The sequence below is a fragment of the Lepidochelys kempii genome, chromosome 4 (assembly GCF_965140285.1).
Source record: "Lepidochelys kempii isolate rLepKem1 chromosome 4, rLepKem1.hap1, whole genome shotgun sequence".
Taxonomy (NCBI): Eukaryota; Metazoa; Chordata; order Testudines; family Cheloniidae; genus Lepidochelys; species Lepidochelys kempii.
Genome location: NC_136383.1, coordinates 1,548,237 through 1,571,709, shown reverse-complemented (window position 1 = coordinate 1,571,709; position 23,473 = coordinate 1,548,237). Strand labels below are relative to the sequence as shown.

At 48.2% G+C, this 23,473-nt stretch overlaps 1 protein-coding gene across 5 annotated transcripts in view; it reads left to right on the top strand.

Annotated features, from left to right (window-relative positions):
• MFHAS1 (multifunctional ROCO family signaling regulator 1) overlaps positions 1-23,473 on the top strand; it is a 130,646-nt gene that overhangs the window by 98,312 nt on the left and 8,861 nt on the right. Inside the window, exons 2-5 of one of the 5 annotated variants that reach the window (XM_073340179.2) lie at positions 1,592-1,718; positions 5,419-5,520; positions 8,721-9,182; positions 19,137-20,088. In XM_073340179.2, the coding sequence (XP_073196280.1) occupies positions 1,592-1,718; positions 5,419-5,520; positions 8,721-8,724 (233 nt within the window). In that variant the 3' untranslated portion in view covers positions 8,725-9,182; positions 19,137-20,088. Of the gene's footprint in view, positions 1-1,591; positions 1,878-5,418; positions 5,521-8,720; positions 9,183-19,136; positions 22,174-23,473 lie in introns of those variants that run through there. The other 4 variants (XM_073340178.2, XM_073340183.2, XM_073340181.2 and 1 more) reach the window with 4 other exon arrangements.

Genomic DNA, 23,473 nt, shown 5'->3' with positions numbered 1-23,473 from the left:
TAATAGAGAGCATCGCCTGGCCAAGTGCCCTCCCATTCACCATGGCATGGGCTGCTGCCATAAGCAATCAGGTAAGGTTCCGCTGGCATCAGCAGCTGTTGCTTACATGGAAAAGTAAAATGAGGGACATTATTTAATGTATTTTTAGCTGCTTTTAATGTGATGTAGCAGCTGAAAATGCAGAGTAACTGGCACTCTGTGATCAGCCAGCTCTCCTAGAACAGCAGTTCCCTGCAGACCACTGGTACTCCCTGGGCAAGTTTGGGAACTGCAGTTCTAGATCCAAGTGCAGACCATGGTTCCAGATAGGGGTGTTAAATGGTGCATCCCTGAGGATAAAGGGACATTGCTACAACAGCTCTTTATTCCAGGATCAAACACTCAGGGCTTGGTCCATTTGTCTCTTCACTTATATCTTCGTCACATGATTGTACCTGGTGCAGGGTCCTCCCTTGACTTCTCTGTGATTTGGGGTGTCAGGAACTGGCTAATCAGGAGTAGCTTTTTATCAAACAAATGAACTTGACTGACTCATGGCATAGTTGCTGAAGGGAGCCCTGGTGAATGGGTCAGCTGTAGAAATGCACCACCACTGCCCCTCAGCAGGCAGCTGCGGAATGCTCTTGTATTTGCTTAATTCCGTAAGGGCCAATGCAGAAGATGGGTACTTTGTGCAAAGGTCAAAGTAAGAGGCCCACGTTCTGCCTTGGAATGCACCCCTGGAACTCCCATTGACTGCATGGAAGGTTGTGCAGGAGTGTCTGGGAGCAGGATTTGACACACAGCATTTTGCTGTAATGGGAGCGTAGGACACGTACTCCAGCCAGCAAACAAAGAGCCAGCAGCCTGGTGCAGCATGATCTCTGAGCTAGAGAGCAGCAGCCCCTGGGAATGTTGCATCCCCAAATCTAAATTTTTAATGAAGCTCAAATTTGGCCACTGCTGGTTTATGCAAAGGAATAGAGTCTCCATTGGGTAGTCATAGAATCCCATAGCTAGATTTGTACGGACTTATTCCATGATAGGGTAGTCTCTCTATGTGGGGTGGGGATGGCGGGTTAGAGTACCAATCACTGTACTGCATAGACACAAGTAATAGGGGGATGACTATAACTTTCTCCACTGGTCTGCCAGCTGGTTTACTGACACCTGCAATTCATATAGTGTATGCAGAGCTTTGTTGGAAGGTAAATTTCAGATCCCATCTGCCCTTGAATCCTAATTAGGAACACCTACTCTGCAGTCCTTGCCTCATTAGACTCTAGAGACCCACTTCAATTTACCGTGTCTCGCTAAAGATCTTTGGAGTCCGTCTGTGGTGATGCAGTTTAGGGGAGCAGGGTGTAATGGCAGATGTTGCCTTTGTCTGGAGCAACATTATTCCAGCTATAATCACCATCATGGTTATGCAGATGAGAATTTTGTTGGGTTGAAAAATAAAATTCCTTATAGAACATTTTATGACATTGGTCTTAGGTGCCTCCCTTATGAGTCTTTGTGAAATGAGCTGACTTGTGAATATGGCTGTGATGCTCAATGTCTCTCTCTTTCTCTCTCTCTCTCTCTCTCTCTCTCTCTCTCTCTCTCTCAGGAGAATTGCTGAGTCAGCCTAGACCAGAGGGAGTGACGGAGATCGTCTGCCCCAGGAATGGCAGCGAGCGAGTCAATGTTGCACTGGTTTACCCCCCCACCCCGACAGTCATCAGCCCTTGTTCCAAGTGAGCTCTGAGAGACGCACGGACCCCCAATTTCAGTACACGCCAAAAACCCTACATAAGACAAGCCCTTGCTAAGCATTTTTGAAAACTAGCCACCACAGAGCCCAGGGACTGTTCTAATTATTAGTGGGATGTGGACATCCCATTCTCAGAATAAAGGTACAGTAAAGCAAAATCCTCTGTTTGTTTTGCTGAATGAAGGAAATGTTTGACTAACTGGTGATTTTTCTTTGAGTGCTGGTCTGTGTGCATATTCCATGTGTGGGTACACATGCGCACTGTCTTCCCATGCCCAGAGAATTTAACAAGCAGTGTCCTTTGGCACAGTAGATATCCTCAACTTGGGAGCACGAGGAGATCAGAGGCAGTGCGGGTAGATGCCACCTCAGTTCCTTCTAACCACCACATGTCCTGAGTCGGAATCCAGTGTCTTCTCTTTCTTCAGCTTTTCAGAAAACCTGTAAATAAAATGGTTGGTGAATAATTGTTCTTTTTAGTTTAGTACAGTTATAGTTCTAGAGTAGTTTGTTTCCATGGACCAAGGACTTCTCCCAGAGTCCCATGCATCAAAAACTGCATCTCCCGCCCTAGATCCTTTTCCGTCAGTGACAAATAGCAATGCTGCCTCTACTGTTTGGGTGAGATGCATATTTTGTCGCTTGTTTCCACTGAGAAATCACAAAGCCTTTCAGCTTTGCCTTAGGAATGCTTGATGAAGAAGGCCATGAGGCCCTTCTCTGATCCAGCCAGGGAGACACCCGTGTACTTTGGCCTCAACAAATGAGCAGCGCCCTTATGAGCACATGCTTAGGAGTGGAGTCCTCCAGGGCTTCCCACAAAAGTAAGGGGCACTCATGGGCACAAGGACAGACGCCATAAGTGACTGTCCATAAGAGATGTGCTCCTTCCCTGAGCCCACTGAGGTCAGGCAAACCCTTACATATCCTAAAGAACCAGTTCTGACGGACAAAACAAAAACCCACGACAAAAACAAAAAGACAAACCACACACAACCCAGGCTTGAGGGTAAAGCATGTAGGAAGAAGAATGCACTTGTGTTTCTGGCACTGAAACATAAAGACAGCAATCTGCTGGTCCTGTCCACAACGATCCAGACTCTTTGATACTGACTTACCTCCCCAAAGACCTCATCGTGCCCAGGAATGTACCCGTACTGTTGGTGCCGACCATCTGAACGCCCTGTGCATTGGGACATACTCAGACCTATAACACACCAGAGGATACCTTTTTCCCCTATCCACAGTCTCCCCTCTTCTCTGGCCCAACCCTCCTGAGGACATTACTAGACCAGAAGATGACAGTACATTGTTGTCCCAGGAACCATCTCACTTACAACCATCTGGCAGCATTGGCCTGGTGCTGCCAGCTCTGCCGTTCCAACAGGAGCAATTTTCAGATTCAGATGAATCTGATGAGCTGGCTCTTCCTTCATTCTCTCACCCCCCCCACCCCATCCACCCCCGAGACAGCCAAGCCCAAACAGGCAATCCAGGACTTACAGTTGCTACCTGTATAGTCGTGACTTTCCTAGGGACTGACAGTTTCCCATGCCACAGGGTCCCCCTCAAACAGTTGGCCCCTCTTTCTGGCCTTATTGGGGACTGTAGGATCCTGATAGCAGATGCCTGGGACTCACCCAGGAGACTTTCCACTCTTCTCCTTCTCACCCACAATCAGATTCACTGGTGTATGAGGAGGAAGAGGTTGTCGAACCAGAACTACAGGTGCAGATAGTCCTAATGGGAATCTCCTCTTCCCCATCCCCACTGGACAATCATCAGCAATACCACAACTTGTGTGAAGAGTGGCTAATTGTCTCTAGATACCTCTGGAGGAAACCCAAGGCCCACACCAACTGTTAGACATTCTGTAGCCTCAGGGCCCAAGTAAGGTGGTCCTCCCAGTTAATGAGGCCATATTGGAACTAGTAAGATTGGCACACCCCATTATCCTGTACTCCCACATCTCTGAGGGCCAACAGGCACTTTTTGGTCCCACCAAAGGGAGGCAAATTTTTATTCTCCCACCCTGCTCCAGACTCTGTGGCGGTCCAGGTTGCTACAGAAAGGACTAGGGCACTATACCTAGGGACCATCCCGTCACACAAAGGCTTCAGGAGATCAGACCTCCTGGGGAGAAAGGTCTTCTTTGTGGGCTTGCAATTCCGCATCACCAAAGTACAGCTTCAACAACTACTCTAGGCTGGTGGCCTTTCAGGACAAACTTTCCCCTGGTGACAGAGCCCAATTCCTGTCCTTACTAAAGGAGGGCAAGTTGGTGGCAAAAATGGCTGTTTGGGCTGCAGTTGATGCAGTGGATAGAGCATCAACAAGCTTGGTCACTGGTATTGTTGTGAGGAGGGATTCTTGGTTGCAATCCTCAGGATTTCCCAGGGAAGTGCAGAATACTATCCAAGATCTTCCCTTTGACAAGTTGAACCTCTTCAATGAAAAAATTGATGACTCTCTTTATTCGTCAAAGGACTTGATGTCTGCCCTCTGCTCCTTGGGGATCTGCCCACCAGCCCCAAGAAGGAAGCACTAGAGGCAGACCTATAAATCAAGAGCACCTCCTCCTCCTCCTCCTCATGCTTTTTACTACCAGCATCCTGCTGAGCCTCCATGCAAGCAACAGACGACTGAGAGGCCCTGCTTTTAAGCCCCCTCTACCACCTCAACCATTACCCATTCCCAGCCCACTGCTAGGAACCACTTTTGACATCTTAGTTGAGACCTAAACGCCATCTCTGATGCCACCTACCCTTTTTTCCATCACCTTTTGGGGCCATCTTACTCTTTTCGCCTGGAACTGGGAGCTAATCACGACAGCTGGTTGGGTTTTTGGAGATTATCCATCAGGGATACTCCATAGAGTTCCTCCCCTTCCCTCCGCACAAGCCCCTTTCCGGTCCCTCTTTGGGGACCAGTCTCACTAGATGACCATTCAACAGGAAGTAGAATCCCTGTTATACTGAGGGGAAATAGAACACATCCTGCCTCAGTATCAAGGAAGAAGGTTCTAGTGTCCATATTTCCTAGTCCCTAAAAACACGGAGGGTAGAGACCCAATCTGGATCTTTAGCACTTCAGCATCTTCATTGGAAAGTCAAAATAAAGGATGGTTACGTTGGCATCAGTAGAGGAAAGATGGGTCGTAGCTCTCAAAATGGATGTATATTTTCATATAGATATTCACTCTTGCCACAGGAGGCTTATATAGTTCATGGTGGGTAAGGAACACTTCTAATTCCGGGTCCTCCCGTTTGGACCAGTGGTAGCACCCAGAGTGTTTATGAAAGATTTTTTTCTGTGGTGGCAGCACAGATGAGATGTCAGGGCCATACAGTTTTTCTGTATCTGGATGACTGGCTCCTTTTAGGATCCTCTCGGCGGAAGATCACATCAGCTATTCAATTCCTCATTCAGCTTCTCACAGCACTGGGGGTTTGCGTGAACAGAGAAAAATCCATTTTATCCCTCATGAAGCCGACAAAATTTATTGAACTCTTTCTGCAAGAGCCTTCCTCCCTGTAGAAAGGTTTCAAATGATATGCAACCTGATTTATTTAATTTCCCACAGACCAAATGCTACAGTGAGAATGTGCATTTTGCTGCTAGGCCATGTGGCAGCGTGTTCTAATGTGACACACTTTGCCAGACTTCATCTATGTTGCCTACAGGCCTGGCTCAACTCAGTCTACTCACCCAACAAGGACCACATCAACTCCAGGGTTCCCACCAGGATCATTGCCTCCTTCATTCGATGGTCAAACCCTAAAAAGGTACGCTTCTCTACTCCCTCTCCCTGTGCCACCATCCATGAAAGTGGTGTTGTGGCCATCGCTTTGGCCAGGAGGGTCAACAAATTGGGAGCCCTCATGGCAGATCCTCCCTTTACGGTATTTCAGAAGGACATGGTATTGCTTTGCCTTCACCCTGAATTTCTTCCCAGGCTAGTCTCTGAATTTCACCTTTAACCAGCGTATTCACTTACCTGTCTCTTTTCCCAAACTCCACACTTCTCCCAAAGAGAAGAGACTTCACTCCCTTGATGTCCAGCATTCACTGGCTTTTTACCTGCAAAGAACTAAACCCACCAGAAAGTCACCAAGGCACTCTATCATGATAGCTGAGAGATCCCGAGGTCAAGCTATTGTGATGGGATCCCCAGGGTGCAGTCTGGGACTTCTGGGACCACTGTAGCTCCTGAACTCTCTCCAGCCTGGGCTGTCTCTCATAATGCCCTGCTAGTGACCAACAACAAACCGCTCCAGGAGCTGTCATCACTCAGCACAACAGCATGTGAAGCCCCACACCTAGTTAGATTGCATGAATGCTCCCAGAGCCACTCATGAATCACACAAGGAAAGGCACCACAGCCAAATCCCCCCAGCTCCCAGGACTGTACCCCAGGAATATACCGTCTTGCACTTTGCAAGACGAGCAGTGCACGTTTATTAATTGGTTCACCAATTCATCAACGGAAAGTGGATATACACCAGCCTCTGTCAATCCTGAGCAGATTTGCCACACGCTTTCTACAACCTCACTGGTAAAGGTAAACAGTTAAATTTATTGACTACAAAAGATAGATTTTAAGTGATAGGCAAAAGTCAGATTTTAAGTGATACCAAAAGAAATAAAATAAAAGCATGCAGTCTAAACTCTCAACACTATTAGACTGGGAAACATCTAGATTAAGCAGTTTCCTCACCCCACTGGATATTGCAGTCCTTAATATACAGGTTTGTTCCTTAAACCTGGGCTGATATCCTCTGCTGGAATCTTGTCTTATTCTCAGTGTTTTAGTTGCTTGCAGTGTAGGTGGGGGCAGGAGAAGAGGCCAAACATATGGCCACTCTGTCTGTTTTATACCCTCAGTTCATGTGCTTGGAAAACACAAGTCCAAGCATGACTGGGGGCATTGCTGAGTCTCCAAGCAAGGTTGAACAATTCCCTGGTGTGGCCTCATGCAGGTGAGTCATTGCATAGTAGCTCCCTTGCTGGACAATGGCTGTTGATGGGTTGTTCGACACCCCGCCCGGGTGTTGATTACTTTTCTTGCTGTTGCCTCTGGGGAGCTAATATTTGGCTGATCCTCCAATTTATAGCTTGTATTAGTGACCACTATACAACAGGTTTCAGAGTAACAGCCGTGTTAGTCTGTATTCGCAAAAAGAAAAGGAGTACTTGTGGCACCTTAGAGACTAACCAATTTATTTGAGCGTGAGCTTTCGTGAGCTACAGCTCACTTCATCTGATGAAGTGAGCTGTAGCTCACGAAAGCTCACGCTCAAATAAATTGGTTAGTCTCTAAGGTGCCACAAGTACTCCTTTTCTTTTCACTATACAACACAATTCTCATAACTTCATATGTATTAATGATACACATCTATGGATAGAGAAATGACTTTCAGCAGATCATAACCTTTCCTCTGATACCTTACAAGTCATGCTTTAAATATAAGATCACAATTATATAAAAATGAGGACTATGGGGGTTCCAGGACGCTCCCCCAAGGTGTAGAATGTCACAGTTATATTGTCTCAAAGGATTTCTAGGTGGGTTTCTGGCTGCTTATCAAGTGCTACATTCTAGCTCACATTTCGCCTCCCGGAGGCATAATAGCACACTCCACGAGAGCACAGGCTGCCATGGTAGCATCCCTGCAGGAAGTCTCAATGCAGGACATATGCAGAGCAGCTATCTGGAGTTCCAGAAACACATTTGCTATACATTACACACTAGTCCAGACCTCTCCTACAAATGCAGCAGTGGGATCTGCAGTAGTGCACGCATCTTTGTTGCCGGCTTCCTTGCTTCCACCTCCAGTCTGAGGACTGCTTGCCAATCACCCATGCATGGAATACATGTAGGGACCAGCTCTTGAAGAAGAAATGGAGGTTGCTGACTGTAATGGGAAGTTCTTTGAGATGTGTTGTCCCTCTTTGTATTCCATGACCCGCCCTCCATCCCCTCTGCTTCAGCTCTGGTTAAATTCGCAGGAAGAGGAACTGAGGGGGCATCGACTCGCACTGCCTCTTGTACCCTTGTTCGGGAGCATGAGGAGATCTACTGTGCGTGCGCGGACCAACTGTTGCTGCTTGTTAAAATTTCTGGATTTGGGCACATAGGGCACATGCCTGCCCCATGCATGGAATACAGATAGGAACCACACGTCACTTGATAGAAAGGTCCAGGTTTTAAAATGGTGTCTTTGCTTCTCTGGATGCAGTGGGGCAGAGGTTCCCAAACCTTTTGCTGAGTCCCTCTTCAGAGATTCATGTTTCATGTGTGCCCCCTTGTGGGGAGGGGTGTGCTCTATAACAGTAGCAGACAAAGATGTGCAAAGAATGTCAGCTGGGTATGTGGCCAGCTGTTCTCATCTTGGGTACCAACCTTGGTGTTCTTTCCTGCTTTTAGATCCTCAGTGGTCTTGTTCACCATCTGAAACTAGTTCTGAGCACAGTTTGCCCTTGTTTCCCTGCAATGGACCAACTGTGTTTAAAGCAGCTTGGGAGAGGGGGGAAGCTGTGTTGAGTTGTGTGTTAATGCAGTTTTCAAACACAGCTCTGTCTGTAGACCTTTCATCTCCTGAAGCCCCTGAACCACATCTCCTTTTGTTAGTTTGACACTGTGTTAGATCTCGGAAGCAAATACATTTCTACCCTCAAACTAAACAGTTTGAGATGGAACACAAACACTGTAAGGCTTGTCCCTCAAATATTCAGTCTGCCCTAGGCAGCATCTAACACTCATGCCCCAGTCCATAGTAGCTGTGGTGGTGACTCATTTGCCAGCAAACCTATGACAAAAGAAGCACTGTATGTTCTGAAAAAGAGCCATTTTATTTAGACTGAGTACTCACCATATTTGGCAACTGGAAGAAAACAAAATGTGTATTAATCTGTTCATGATGAACACTATAAGCCATGAAAGACTGCTGCTACGTGACAGTTTCTTTGTCCTTCTCTCCTCCAGATGAATGACAATGCTAGTGCTAAAGGTTTTATATCGGGCGGCGTGTGAAACCGTGGTGTGGCTGAAGGATCTGTAGGGCTACTGTCTCTCTTGGGTTTGGAGTCCTGCCTTTACAGGAAGACCAGACTTTGGAACTCTGAACTATTTGAAGTGGGAACACAGCTAAGTGTGTCTATCCTGAGATACCCTTGAGAACTGAAGTGTACAGCGCAATCTGAGGGTCACTGATGACCAGATGTGATGTGAAACAATAGTCTTGCAGCAATCAGATGGCATCATTAATGGCCGGAGATGAAACACTGGGATTGAAATTCTATTGACCCTTCGATTACCTGCTGTGCACCCATTTGGACCTGTTGATGAATGTAAAAATGTTCTGAGTACTGTTTCATTCAGATGTAACTGAAGAAAAGTCAGCTGAGACTTGCTGTTGTGGAGCTTCCTGGAGTTGCTCCCACACAGGTGAGTGTTTGGGGTTGCATCAGTCACATGTTTCAGTGGGGTTTGACAGCATGCATGTAGCTATCGGATCACTTTAAAAGCAGACCGGTAGAGCAGGCCAGTGGGATCTGGCTCCTCTTCACCGTAGCACTCTATGGCACAAATGTTCCTCCCATAATTTGGTGGAGGGATGGACTGGGGCAGCTTGTTAATAGAGTTTCACATGGTATGAATTCCAGTAACAAAATTACTGTCCCGGGCAGTTAACTGCAGATGCCTTTTTTAACTATGAGGTTGTAAATGTACGTGAACCTAATTCACTCGCGAGTGGATTTCACATATCAAAGGTTGAGATGGAATAAGAGGACAGTTCAGCTCTGGGCTGGCATGTGCTAGGTTATAGTTGACACATGATGCTTGGTCTATAGCAGGTTGAGTTTAGGAGCAACTGAACTGCAGCTGACCAATCAGCTACGTGTTTTAAGTCCCTGACGTGCTGGTGCTGCACAAACCCACACACTGTCTGTACGTATCCTGCTTTCTGTGGCATTTGTAAGAGGAATAGTCTGTGAACCTTGAACTGAAGTTCTTTAAATATCAGCCAGATCTGTTACTTTGAATCCTCTCCTAAATTCGCTATGGTGTAGAGATAGGACGTTATCCTAACCCTTCCCACTCAAACAACACTCACTGGTACGGGGCTAGGGAGATGCCCCTGCCCTTCTCAGTTCCACCTGTTCTCTTACGAGATGAATCCTCCATTCACTACTGGTCCCCACCAAACTCCGAGTGCTGGCTGGACATTCCATCGGAAAGGACTGGTTTGGTGGGTCGGAATGTGCCGCAGGAACAGGCTGATTCCGCCAGCACTTTTGCTGGGCACCAGGCAGGCAGACTGGCCACTGGGGCTCCCTTGTTCTCCGCAGCTCACCTGGTGGGCTTCCCAGACTGTCAGCTCCTTCGGCTACCGCAGAGCAGGTGATTCCAGGGAGCACATTTTGTTTTGGAAACACTGAAGTGGTGCCACTGAGGGAATGTGTCAGTATTTCCAAAGCAAAAAATTTAGGAATTTCATCCCCACAAAAAAATTCAAGTTTTGTGGCTTTTTGTCCTGATTCGGGATGACTCTTTCCCTCAAACTCAATTTTTTTGCAGAACAGAAATCCCATCTCCTGGCTGGCATTACAGAACTGCTTTTATGAGTATCAGTGTTCACTGGCTCTAAGCCCAACCTCATTACATGACTGGGTGCAGCTGAGTTAATATCTATAGTGTCCTTCTAAGAGACAAGCACCCTTCTCCCTCACCTCCAAGTCATGTCTGTGCCCCATGCAGGCTCAGTTCATATTGATGCCACACCCCGTTGCAGTGAATGCAATGTGCTACTCCACACCCCCATCCAGTGAATACTGGCGATCCGCTCCTCCACACTGCTAACATTGGCTGCCTTCTCCCAGTGAATGCTGATTTCCCCTGTCTTCCCTGTCCCTGCAAGGACTGGAGCTGCCAGGAGACTGGCTAGGGGTGGCAGGAGTATGGAGGAAGCTGCTGGGCAATACATTGTTCATGGATGGCAGGGGGCAATAGCATCTCTGAAAAAGGCAGCACTCTTTCTTCCCTCCCAGTTCTCTCCTTGCTTCTAGGAGGGGAGGGCAGAGCTGAAGCATGAGCCACCTTGTCCCATCCAGGGGAAGCCAAGTCAGTGGGGGTGGGACACAACTCCAGGGCAGAAGAAGATTTTAGTTGGTTAGGTCTCTCTCTGTATGTGCTGGACCCTTAAAGAAAAGGAGGACTTGTGGAACCTTAGAGACTAACAAATTTATCTGAGCATAAGCTTTCGTGAGCTACAGCTCACTTCATTGGATGCATTCAGTGGAAAATACAGTGGGGAGATTTATATACACAGAGAACATGAAACAATCACTCCTTTTCTTTTTGCGAATACAGACTAACACGGCTGCTACTCTGAGATCCTTAAAGGGTCATCCCAGGGGGTGGGGTAGACTGACCACTAGGTGCTACTACCCCATCTTACATGGGCTAACATAGGGGAGAACACCACCACAGCCGGCTTAATATGACTGACTCCACTCCCTCCAAAGGGCCCTGTCAGTCACCTTTTAAAGCAGACAACTCTTGGGCTTCTTACTGCTCCTCTCCTCCTCCTCAGCGTGCAGATGTGTTGAGAAAAGCAACTGCAAAAGCGCCACTTATTGGTCAGACACGTCCCCAGATTTCAGTGGCAAATGAGTGCTTTACCTCTGGGTGAGTGAGATGGGTTCTCTTCCAGCTTGTGCATCACACACACTGGTCTAACCCTTCCGATTGCGGGTCTCTGGTGCTGACGATGGTTTACCAGGCAGAGTGCGTGGCTTTCGCTCCCCTGCAGGGCTGGCGGTTGGCTACCCACCACAGTGCTCAGACGCTGGGCATTTGGGGCAGACACATCGAAGCACAGTGAACGGGAAGCCCCACAATGCCATTTTCAGTCACTGATCAGAGCAGAACTACGCCCTTCCTGAGAACCCTTCCGGATGTGTCTCGCACATGGTGGTCTGAGCTGCAGGCATGCTGCCGTTGCCCATGGCTGATAAATACCCAATGCGCCAGCTAGTATAAAGTTTCCTCTGCCCACATACTGCCTGGGTGCTCTGGTCGTGCGCTGAGCATCAGGAGAGGTGATATCCAGAGCGCAGTTGTAGCATCTCCTGGCCGGTGGAGCAGGGTATCGCAGCCATTGGAGCTGTGTAAACGCTACAGATCTGTGCCCTCACCCCCCTGCTGCTGGAGCCTGTGGAGCCAGCCTGGAGACCCTTTCTGGTTTGTAGGGCATGTGTAGGAATCCCTATTAGGCTGCACTGCCAGTGGCTCCCAGTGTAGCCACTGTGTGGGATTTAACTGGTGTGGCGTTCCTTACATTAGCCCCTGTGCTGCTGTCCGATTTTCCCCATGGAGTAGGTTCCTCAGCAAATCATGCTGGGGGAGGGAGGTGGGGAGAGACAGAAGTCTTTCAGAAGCTGCGAGCATTGCTCTTTGGCACTAGAGTCAGGTCGTCTTATGTGAACTGGTCTGCTTGGCTCACCTATTCGGTTGCATGTGCCCAAACCCAGTTTAGTGTCTAGTAACATTACCCTTTACTGATCCCACTGTGGTAACTATGCTGATCTGATTGGTAGAAGATGATGCCGGGACAGGAAAGCTAATAGCAAAGCTAAAATGTGTGTTCGCTAGGAGGATGGGCTGCCTGGCGAAGTCTAAAGAGCAGGAGGAATCCTTTCCTGCTCAGAGATCCCCTGCAATTCTACATTTCCCCCACAAAGACCTGTTCAGACTCCTCCAAGTGCTGGTTTGGTTAATCTGTTGGGAACTGCCTCTCTCTGAATGTGGTTTCCTTATGTGTTCGTAGGAGGCAGACTCTAACAGAGTTCCCATCAGCCTCCTGCAGGGACTGCACAGAAGACTGGATGAATTCAGTCCCCGTAGTGTGCCTGAGTATTGTGTCTGACAGGGACAGCTAGGGATCAGCTGGATATTGACTGGAAGCTCTTAAAATTCACTGAGGCTTTCTGGAAAGGAAAAAACACTGTTGCCTTGTGATGAGACCTAGATGCTTTTGAAAGCTCTTCTCCCCGTTCCTCTGGGTGTGCTGCCGGATATGACACTTTGCTACCCAGAGCAAAGTGCTGGCTCCTGTTCCTGGTGGGCCACTAAGGGGCGGTCCGGCCTGCGGGGGCTGCAACTGCCATCTTACAGCTGAAGAGTCCTACACTGTGTGTGCTGGGCTCTGGCCATCCATTGCCAACGGGTGAGGTGGAAAAAGGAAGTAGCAGTTTCTCACTAGGCAGGACGCACAGCTCCACTAGTGTAATGGAGTCCTAGGAGCTATCTTGGGAGGGGAGGGGCCGGGGCCGATTCACCCTGCCCTGCCTTTGGTGCAGCCACTTACAGCAATGCAGAGCAGGTGTGAAATGCCGCCAGCTTAGGAAAGTGGGGAGAATCAGGCCTTCACACTCCCTTTGTCACTGCTAAGAGAGGGCTGGCTGCTGCGCGAACCCTCCTGCATTCTAACCCCAGACAAATGCATGGTGTCCTCCTGAAAACTTTGCTCAGCAAGAGCCTGTCCTGTAAACAAGGAACCGGACTTGATCATTGAAGTCCCTGACAGAATTACTGCCTGGCTGGGAACTGGAGCTCCCTTGGGGTCTGCACTGCCAGTCGTGTGTCCCTACTCGGCAAACCGCACAGTGGCCTGAAAGCTGCCAGGCTGGGCTTGTCCTCGGGAGCTGGGCTGGAAAAGTGCACACTCCCCGTTCTCGGGCACCTTTGGAACCAGATCTGTTGGTGTGGGCACACGTGGCAGGAGTGTCAGACTGACCAGCTGCTGTGGAGCACTCACATGTGCAGTCGCTGCTCCACAGAGGGAGCCACGGAGTGCAGTCACGTTGTGTAGCGAGCTGGTAACAGCCTGAAGAAGAGCAGTCTACCAGGGCTATTCAGCCACAGACTTGAGCTCAGGGCTTGGAGGAGCCCATGGCTCCCTTTGCCAAGTGCCTTCAGCTTCTGCAGACCATAAGGGTCTGCTTCCTGCTCATGAGGGCTGTACCCCTGTGGTTCCTAAGGGAAACTCGCAGCAACGTTCTGTGCGGGGCGTGGTGCAGAACTGCCTTCCTGAAGCTGTGAGCAGCAGTAACATCACCGAGAATAGGGGCAGTCTCACTCTGCTGCTTGGCAAAGCTGTGAGTAGCATCAAAGACAGACCTGCGAGCTGTGTTGGGGAAGCAGAGTGACAGCGGACTCCTCGCCTGCATTGTCAGCTGTCAGGTCCCTGGGTGGGACAGGAGGGGAGAGAGAGCTTGGCTTGTGAGTTCAATCCTTGAGGGGCCATTTAGGGATCGGGGGCAAAAATTAGGGATTGGTCCTGCTTTGAGCAGGAGGTTGGACTAGATGACCTCCGGAGGTCCCTTCCAACCCTGATATTCTATGATTGAAGCAGAGGGGTTTATCTAGCACTTAGAGGAGAGGAAAGTGATCAGGAACAGTCAGCATGGATTCACCAAGGGCAAGTCATGCCTGACTAATCTAATTGTCTTCTATGACGAGATAACTGGCTCTGTGGATGTGGGGAAAGCAGTGGATGTGTTGTTGCTTGACTTTAACAAAGCTTTTGACACGGTCTCCCACGGTATTCTTGCCAGCAAGTTAAAGTAGTATGGGATGGATGAGTGGACTATAAGGTGGATAGAAAGTTGGCTAGATTGTTGGGCTCAACGGGTAGTGATCAGTGGCTCCATGTCTAGTTGGCAGCCGGTATGAAGTGGAGTGCCCCAAGGGTCGGTCCTGGGGCTGGTTTTGTTCGATATCTTCATAAATGATCTGGAGGATGGTGTGGATTGCACCCTCAGCAAGTTTGCAGATGACACTAAACTGGGAGGAGAGGTAGATATGCTGGAGGGTAGGGATAGGATACAGAGGGCCCTAGACAAATTAGAGGATTGGGCCAAAAGAAATCTGATGAGGTTCAACAAGGACAAGTGCAGAGTCCTGCACTTAAGACGGAAGAATCTCATGCACCGCTACAGACTAGGGACCGAGTGGCTAGGCAGCAGTTCTGCAGAAAAGGACCGAGAGGTTACAGTGGACGAGAAGTTGGATATGAGTCAACAGTGTGCCCTTGTTGACAAGAAGGCCAATGGCATTTTGGGATGTATAAGTAGGGGCATTGCCAGCAGATCGAGGGACGTGATCGTTCCCCTCTATTTGACATTGGTAAAGCCTCATCTGGAGTACTGTGTCCAGTTTTGGGCCCCACACTACAAGAAGGATGTGGAAAAATTAGAAAGAGTCCAGCGGAGGGCAACAAACATGTTTAGGGGACTGGAACACATGACTTATGAGGAGAGGCTGAGGGAACTGGGATTGTTTAGTCTGCGGAAGAGAAGAATGAGGGGGGATTTGATAGCTGCTTTCAACTACCTGAAAGGGGGTTCCAAAGAGGATGGATCTAGACTGTTCTCAGTGGTAGCTGATGAGAGAACAAGGAGTAATGGTCTCAAGTTGCAGTGGGGGAGGTTTAGGTTGGATATTAGGAAAAACTTTTCACTATGAGGGTGGTGAAACACTGGAATGCGTTACCTAGGGAGGTGGTAGAATCTCCTTCCTTAGAAGTCTTTAAGGTCAGGCTTGAGAAAGCCCTGGCTGGGATGATTTAGTTGGGGATTGGTCCTGCTTTGAGCAGGGGGTTGGACTAGATGACCTTCTGAGGTCCCTTCCAACCCTGATATTCTATGATTCTATGATCTAGAACCCACCGAAGGCTGACCCCAAAGACCCCTGCACAGGCTCCAGGAACAGGATCATAGTGGGGTTGAGGGGACCCTTCCCCACAGCTCTGGGGAGGGATTGGCTTCCCACCTGGATGTTTCCTGTGGAGAAGGATGCGGGGCGGGGGAACGGGGACTTGGTAGGAAGAGAAGAGAACAAACATAATAGGAGCTGGGGAATGAGTCCAGGAGCTGGGAATGGACGATGGGATGGATCACTTGATGATTAGCTGTTCTGTTCATTCCCTTTGGGGCACCTGGCATTGGCCACTGTAGGAAGACAGGACACTGGGCTAGATGGACCTTTTGGTCTGACCCAGTATGGCCGTCCTGTTCTAGGACAGGGAACCACTCTGCATAGCTCAGAGTCTGCCCTAAAACCGAGTGCTCTGTCTCCCTTGTGCTAACTGTGGTGCTTTCCATGGTTTTGTTTTGGAGCATTTTAGGCTCATCCTGGCCTATCAAACAACAAAGATCAGTTGGGGTCGGTGACCCCTGAAATAACCGGATACCAGAAAGAGCAGTTCAGCACTACTGAGATGTGGACTTGCTGTGAGAGCCGGGAAGGGGTTGTCACTAGGAAGCTACTTGGAGAAGAAAAATGTAGGCTGACCTCGACCCTCCATGTCTGATCAAATAGTCAGTGAGCCACCTGGGCGCTGGAGGCCACTGCACTGCTCAGCACGAATGTAAAATGCACTGATCGTGTGCGTGGCCAGGGGAGTGCTGGTCTGCTGAGCAGCTCCAGCCAGCTTGATTGAAGAGGTTTTTTTATAGTAATAAAAATGATTTCTCTGTAGCATCTAAAGTGCTGATCCAGAAGGTAAAGCTGCTACGCTACACTCCTCAAGCTGCAGTTTAAACATGTCTGTGCTGTGGAAGGTAATCGGTATGTTGTGATTTTTCCACTGAAGTCCAGAAACCTCGGTTGCAAGGGCTTCCTGAGGTGCTCCCGCACAGACAACGGCTGAGTCGGCATGCCGTGGCAGCACCCCACATTGAGTTACTCCTGTGGGACTTCTGTGCCAAAAAAAATAAAAATTCTGCACACTATTTTAAAATTCTCAAAAATCTGCAAACAGTATTTGTCAGAATAACGCAATGTCATCACACTATTTTCAGTTCTTTGCTGACAAGTATTTTGAAATAAATTACCAAAATAATTGAAAATGATGTGATTATATTGACAAATAAAATATGCAGAATTTTGCAGAATCTTAAAACCTGTAATTTTTGGCACACTTTTTAAATTTTGGTTTGGAATTCCCTCAAGAGTGCCAGGTTTTATGTGGAGCAATCAGGGTGTGGGGGAGGGGATCTGGATGCACAGGGGTGCAGGGGGAATGGAACTCTGCAGGGGAGTCCAGGTGAAGCTAGTTAGGGCTCAGCAGGGGGGTCTGGGTGTGGGGGGCTCCCAATGCATGGGGTGAGTCTCTGGAGGGTGGGGATTTGGGTGTGGAGAGGTCTGGGTACAGGAGGCTCCTGATGCAGGGGTAAGGCTCAGCATGGTGGGAATTCGGTTGGAGGCTGCAAGGGGCTCCCAATGCAGGGAGGCCTCATGGGGGGGTTCTGGGTGTGGGGAGGGGGCTCTAGATGCATGGGGGTTGGGTGGATAGGGGGAGAAGCTCCCTGTACAGGGACTGCTCCCCCCTGGCTGAGGAGTGATGGGGCCAGGAAATGGTGGGAGAATCACTGTATGGGGAGTTGCTCCCCCTGTCTGGCCAACGCCCATGCATCTGGACTCTTCCCCCCAGCTGACTTGTGTCTCCCGTGGCTGCTCCAGGTTCCCGAACCGATGTGTCTGCACTGCCAGGGAGGGGTGAGTGAGTGTCACGGAGTCACCGGGTCAATGCTCTGGAATGACTCCATATGAAGCCATTCTGGACTCTGTGGGAGCCTCCTCTCTCTGAGCATATTGTCACCAGGGCAAGAAGCTTCCACAGCTTCAACCTTTCTGGGTCTGACCTTGGAGCATTCAGCATCCCCTTCCTCCCGGTGCACTTCCCATAGTGCGTCCACCCAGCTGGGGCTCCTGGGGAAGACAGAGGGCCCTGCACGCCAACTGTGCAGTCAGACGTGACTCTCAGCCAGCCGGTAAAACAGAAGGTTTATTAGTTGACAGAAACACAGCGTAGAACAGAACTTGTTAGCACAGAAATCAGTGACTTTCATTCAAGTTCATCTTGGGGGTGGAGAGCCCAGAGCTAAGGCTCTGGCCCTCCCCCAAGTCACCTGAGATTGACTTGCTTCCAGCTGCTTGGCCACTGCCCTGCCTGTTGCTCCTCCTCCGGTCTTTGTCTTGCTTTCCAGGCCAAGAGTCACTGGTCACATCCCCCTCCTAGGTCTCAAGTTTATGAAGGGGACGGCCATGGCATCCATGCAGGCAGCTGGAGCAGCCACCGCATAATTCACACACCCTTATTCCCACCACCTAGACATTGGTGCAGTACATGGGGAAACTGAGGCACACACAGCCTTCATGCAAAACAGTAAGACTCACATCGGCTCACATACAACATAAGAAGGAAAAATCCCTGCTTCGTCACAGTGAGCACTGGGAAAGCTTCTCTTTGCTTCCCCACAGAAACCATTTTTCTGCAAGGAAGCGAAGAGAATCAGTGGGGGGACATATTTCTGTGCATGCGCAGTGGCGCAGGATCCCCCCTGGAGTATTGAGTGCCCCTGTGGCTGAGAGCTCGAGACATGTTACAGAGCCACGAAGCACACAGTGAAATGGGAAGGCCTTGCCTCCTTTTCAGGAATAGTTTGGTGTTTTGTTCCCCTGAACTGTGCCACGGCTGGTGCTGGTCAGGTTTGGATGAATACTGAGTCCTCAGCTTCTCTGGAAGTCCCATACTTAAACCTGAGCTTGAGCTGCAAAGACCTGTGCACCCACAAGTCGGGAACACAGGCACTCACAGATGGAGCTTTGGATTGGACCAATCTCTAGTCATGACCAGTCGAAGCCCTACAAGCCAGTCAGTGGGCAATGTGTAGCTGGCTTCTTTTCTTTCTTTACGTTATTTTAACTGTAAACAAGTTTAGTTAGCTTCTTTACAATAGCTTAACTATTTGAGTGATCTTATCAGCAACAGCTAGTGTGTATTAGGTGTTGGCAAAACCTTTCCAACATGAGAGGGCTGGGAATGCTAGTCTGGACTAAGAACTGCCTACCTCTGGTTTTGGGGAAAAGCTCCAAATCTTCTGGCTCAATAAAAAGGAGGTTTCTCCAGGAGCAGAATGGCTTGGGGACAGCGCTCTGTTGACACAGTAATTTAATCTACATAAACTTGTCTTTTCAGGTTAATGTTGAAACCTTCTCCAGTGATGGTCTACTTAGCACTGTCGTAAAACCCACCAGTGAACTAAATTCACCTGCAAATGTTGGGGGAGTGGGAGGACACAGATGTTCAAAGGGGCATAGAGACAAGGCCAGTTTTACAGGTTGTATGTTCTCCAGCTGTTGGAGCTCAGTGTCACTGGTTGGAGGGGGCAGGAGAGGCACAGAATGCCCACATGGATATAGGCTTTGTTTGGGCCCAGCGCTGGGGCTGGATATATAGAAAGGATCTCCTATCATTTACCACATTTGGAAACATTCTCCTGTTCTCTTCACTGCCACTGATGTGTCTCTCTCACTCTCTATTTTTCCCAGAGGAAGAAACTAGTGATTTGTTGCTGTGATGTTAAGTGAGGAAAAGAAAACCCCGGACTTGAATCTCTTTCCCAGCTGGAAGACCGTTTCCTGATAACTCGGCGTGATCTATGAACACACTAACAAGAAGAGTTCAGATGTTTTCAAGGAATAAATGCCGTGGCTTGGTAAAGCAGAACTGAGTAAATGTTTTACACCTGAACCTTAGAATCATGATCATCCTCCAAGGAAGAGCTGCTTGACAAACGAACTGTGTGAGCGGCTTCTCAGGGATTCTGTTTGCTGTACACAAATAGCCATAATGTTGGGATTGATGGCAGTATTTAGAGCACTCCAGTTTGTTTCTATTTCATGTGGAAGCGGGATCATTCACCTGAAGTTCACTGCTGTTCCTTAACTGGTGTGGAACAATGTGGTTTGTCTTTATTTTTGTAATGTGCAAAACCATTTAATTTTCTACACAGTTTAAAGCTTCTAGCATTAGTGACCACTGGGTGCAATATTCTGCTTGGTAGCCCTGTCAAATAGTCCGTGGGTTCTTGGTTTGTTGTCGATATGTTCAAGTATCTATCACTGTTCTTGTGTCCCTCACACACAATGTTAGCTCACCAAGTACACTCCAGACTATCACTGTTGAGCAGCTCACAGGAGCGGCTGCTTCTGGGGACGTTCTCCCCTCTCCGCGGTGAGGATATGCTGCCTGATGTTAATCATCCCTGTCTCTCTTCACTTCCAAGAAACCCAAAAGAACCCCCCAGCCTGAGGCAGAACAAGGCAGCCAGAAGATACTAGTTTGGGAATACCTTCACTTCCAAGTGCCATGCTTCAACACAGCACAATGGCAAGGAGCAGGGGGACTAGGCATTCAATGAAAATAATCTGTGACTAATCACAGGCCAAGGATCAGTGAAATTGGTGTCGCTGACCTCGTAATGGAGGAGACGGTGCTAAGGTGGGCAGGGAAACATACATTTTCAGCCTGCATGCACACTCCTCACTGTCATACTATGCTTGGGAGTTAATGAACTGTTGTGGTCAAGCCGACATTCTCAACCAGAGAGCAGAATATTGTGCTCACTAACCGGTTGCCAGTCTTCAGGTTGCTGTCTGATCTGTGTTCTACATAAATAGCACAGTTCAGAAGGGCAAACCAATAAATCATTTACCCTTGGGGCAACAATGGGAGGCAGACAGCACCATTATTCTTTGGGATGTGACCAGTAGCATCTTATATTGCATTTAAAAGCAGAATCCCAGCACTGAAGAGGCAGTTCCAGTTAAATGAAGCTCAAATGCAGCAGCTTACTTTGTGTGTTGACAGAAAATGTGCATAACTACATGTACGTAATCAGTGAGAGCATGGAAAGGTGGGAACTCTGTCAGTGGATTTTACTTTACGTGCCTTGTATAGTGAGAAATCTGGAGTATTCTTGCAATACTGGATTGTTGCTGGACCACATACATCCCTGTTGTAACTGCATTGACACCTTTGGAGTTCTTACCAGAGAGGAGTTTGGCTCCATAGCCCCAGTTTCCGCTGACTGCTTAGGCTAAGGCCAGGGTTGGGCTGACTAGTCCCTTTTCAACGTGCATTGTTCTCTCCAGGTTCGGCCTTTGTTAAACGCTTTAGGACTCAGTTTTAAATCTGAATACAGCTGATGTCTAAGAATTAATTAGGGTTAACCGGGTTTGTCTGTACTGCAGGCTCTGAAGGCAGCTCAGGGTTTGTGCAACAGGAGTCAGAACTAAAGGAGATGGTTTCCCTTGGGCAGTCCCCCCCGTGTAACTGTAAACCTTAAAAGTAAAGGCAGGTGTATGTGTTCAGCTTCTCTGAGGACATGCGCATGCCTGGTCCCTGCTATAGGGTTTCTGATCAATGGGGGTCGTACCAGGATGATTTTTTTTTGTGTGCTGTTACCTAACCGTGCCGAAGTGGCAAAGCCTGTGCCCAGGTGTGACAGGCGCTGTGCTGGCAGGGTGCAGGAAATGTGTGAGAATGGCTGAAGAAACAAACAATTGGAAATGCTCCTTCGCTGGGCAGGAACATTCACCTTCTGTGCAGGAAGCTCCTTTCTGTCTCTTCACCTAGGAGCTTTACAGCCAGACTCCCAGGGAGCTCAGCTGCTGCAACCCCAGGCTGGATCCTGTTGGGACAGCATCACTGAAAGACCTGTGTCAGGCTCTTCAGGAAAAGGAAAATTTCTACTCCAGTAAGCACAAGAGCAACGATTCTGACCAGGCAGGTCCCCCCAGGCCAGAAACTTCTCCTTGAGGCTGTTCTGTCTTCTGCTTGTGCCTCTTGTGGTAGTTTGTGTCAAGGCACTGCCCATGTGTTTTTCCTTCCTAAAAGGTTCACTTGCTTCTGTGGGAACTGACCTTGTGATTTGCACTCTTGCAAGAACAGCAAGTGCTGGTGGTGTAAAGCTGATGCTGCAGCTACAGTTATCCATTAATCTCCATAACTGGGCAGAAATTTAAAAAATATCCTCGCCAAAAAGATTGAAAATAAATCTGATCTTAACTTGAAACAAAGCAAAACTCTTCCCATTCATTTAACTCATCTCAGAATTTCCATCACTCCCCCCCCCCCCCCCAAAATTGATTTTTGGCTTTGAAGACCCAGGTCCTAGTTATATTTTTGAACTATGAACATAGAAGATTGCTGCACACCCTGCATAACTGGGATTTGATGGTGGAGCCAGAGGCTGAGTACTAATTACTGTGGTAAAATTCAAATTCAGATAGATCATATAACTCAACAGACCGCAAACACTTGTTCTGTAACAGCATGTGTGGCCCTCTGGAGCTCCCACAGTCCCTGTTCCTATATCTAAATACTAGAGAACATATAAACTCCACCTCTTTTTGTTGCTGTTCCTCCAAATGGCACTCACTCACAGTAAGTGTAGAGAGATTGTCTGCACGTACAGTCTCTAAAACTTGAGCTCTACTGAAGGAGACATCAGAGCCACAAAGAATGGGAGGGATAGATTAATAATCGATGAGGTGTTCAGGCAGAGGCACCTGGTAACTGCTGATATGGGGGGGGGGCACAATTTTTAAAGGTTCTGGTGGTCTGCAGGTAATCGAGACAAAGGAGTTTTGATTTCTAGAGCTACTTTTGATGTCATGATTTGCAATACTATGTAATAGCAGATGGAGACATTTCTAAAAGAGAGCTACACAGCTCTGAAGCAGCTCTGGATTGTACTGGCATATTATCAGTTGGAAGCAGTTCTCAACCAGGGGTGCATGTACGCAGATGTCTTCCAGGGGGTACATCAGCTCATCTAGATATTTGCCTAGTTTTACAGCAGGCTCCATAAAAAGCACTAGTGAAGTCCGTACAAAGTGAAATTTCATACAGACAATGGCTTGTTTATACTGCTGTATATACAGTATTGGTGTTTCTCAACCTGGGGGGGGGAGGATGAGTTTCAGGGGTTGGAAGTGCCAGGCTGGCAAGCAGGGGCCCCGCGAAGTTGAGAGACGTGCTGAAGCCTGAGCCCTGCTGCCCGTGGCTGAAAGGGATTCAGTAGTTTGGAATGGTTGAGCCACTAATTTGAAGAACAGAGATATTTGCAAACAATCCTTTTTGAGCTCTTGTGATAATAACTGCCCCCAATAATTATGTCAGGAATCTGTTCCAATGTAACTATATCAAATTATTTTGCCTCTCCATTTGAATCCATTCGCTCTTGTGGGTTTACAAGGAGACCTGAGCTCCCTTCGTCATCACAAGTACCAGAAATCTCTTGCTACCCCTCCTGGTGGCTATGATGTCTCTTCTGGCAGCTGTAGTATCAAAGAATGCTGAATGTATGGCATCATTAGCAAACCTGGAAAAATAGATTTCATAGCAGGAAAATAGTGGTTTGAAAGGTTTTTTGGAAAGTAAAGAGAGCACAGAAATCTCTGTTAATCGCATGTGCCTAGGCCAATTAACAGTGACATTCGAGGCAGGTTTCTGAGCTTTCCTGCAATTCAATTCTCTCTCTACAGTTAATTTCTAACTAGAGATGGACCCTGAAAGTAGGACACAGAGTCTAAACCACTGAGAACCACAAGGAAGGTCAGCTCTAGATTTCAACTTCACAACTCAGGTTTATTTTATGATGGGCCAGTTCAGAACCCCAAATCCCAACCCTCTTTGTGAAGCAGGTGGGTTTGGATCCGAAGTTTAAGAACTGGAATTTGGATCAAAGCTTCACAACTGACCCCCTTTTGCTATTAACATTACAAAGTTTAAGAGTGTGACTTTCTAGTTCTTATTATTTATTATAATATATTCTAACATTAAGGCCCCAATCCAGCAAACTTGTAAGCATATGTTCAAT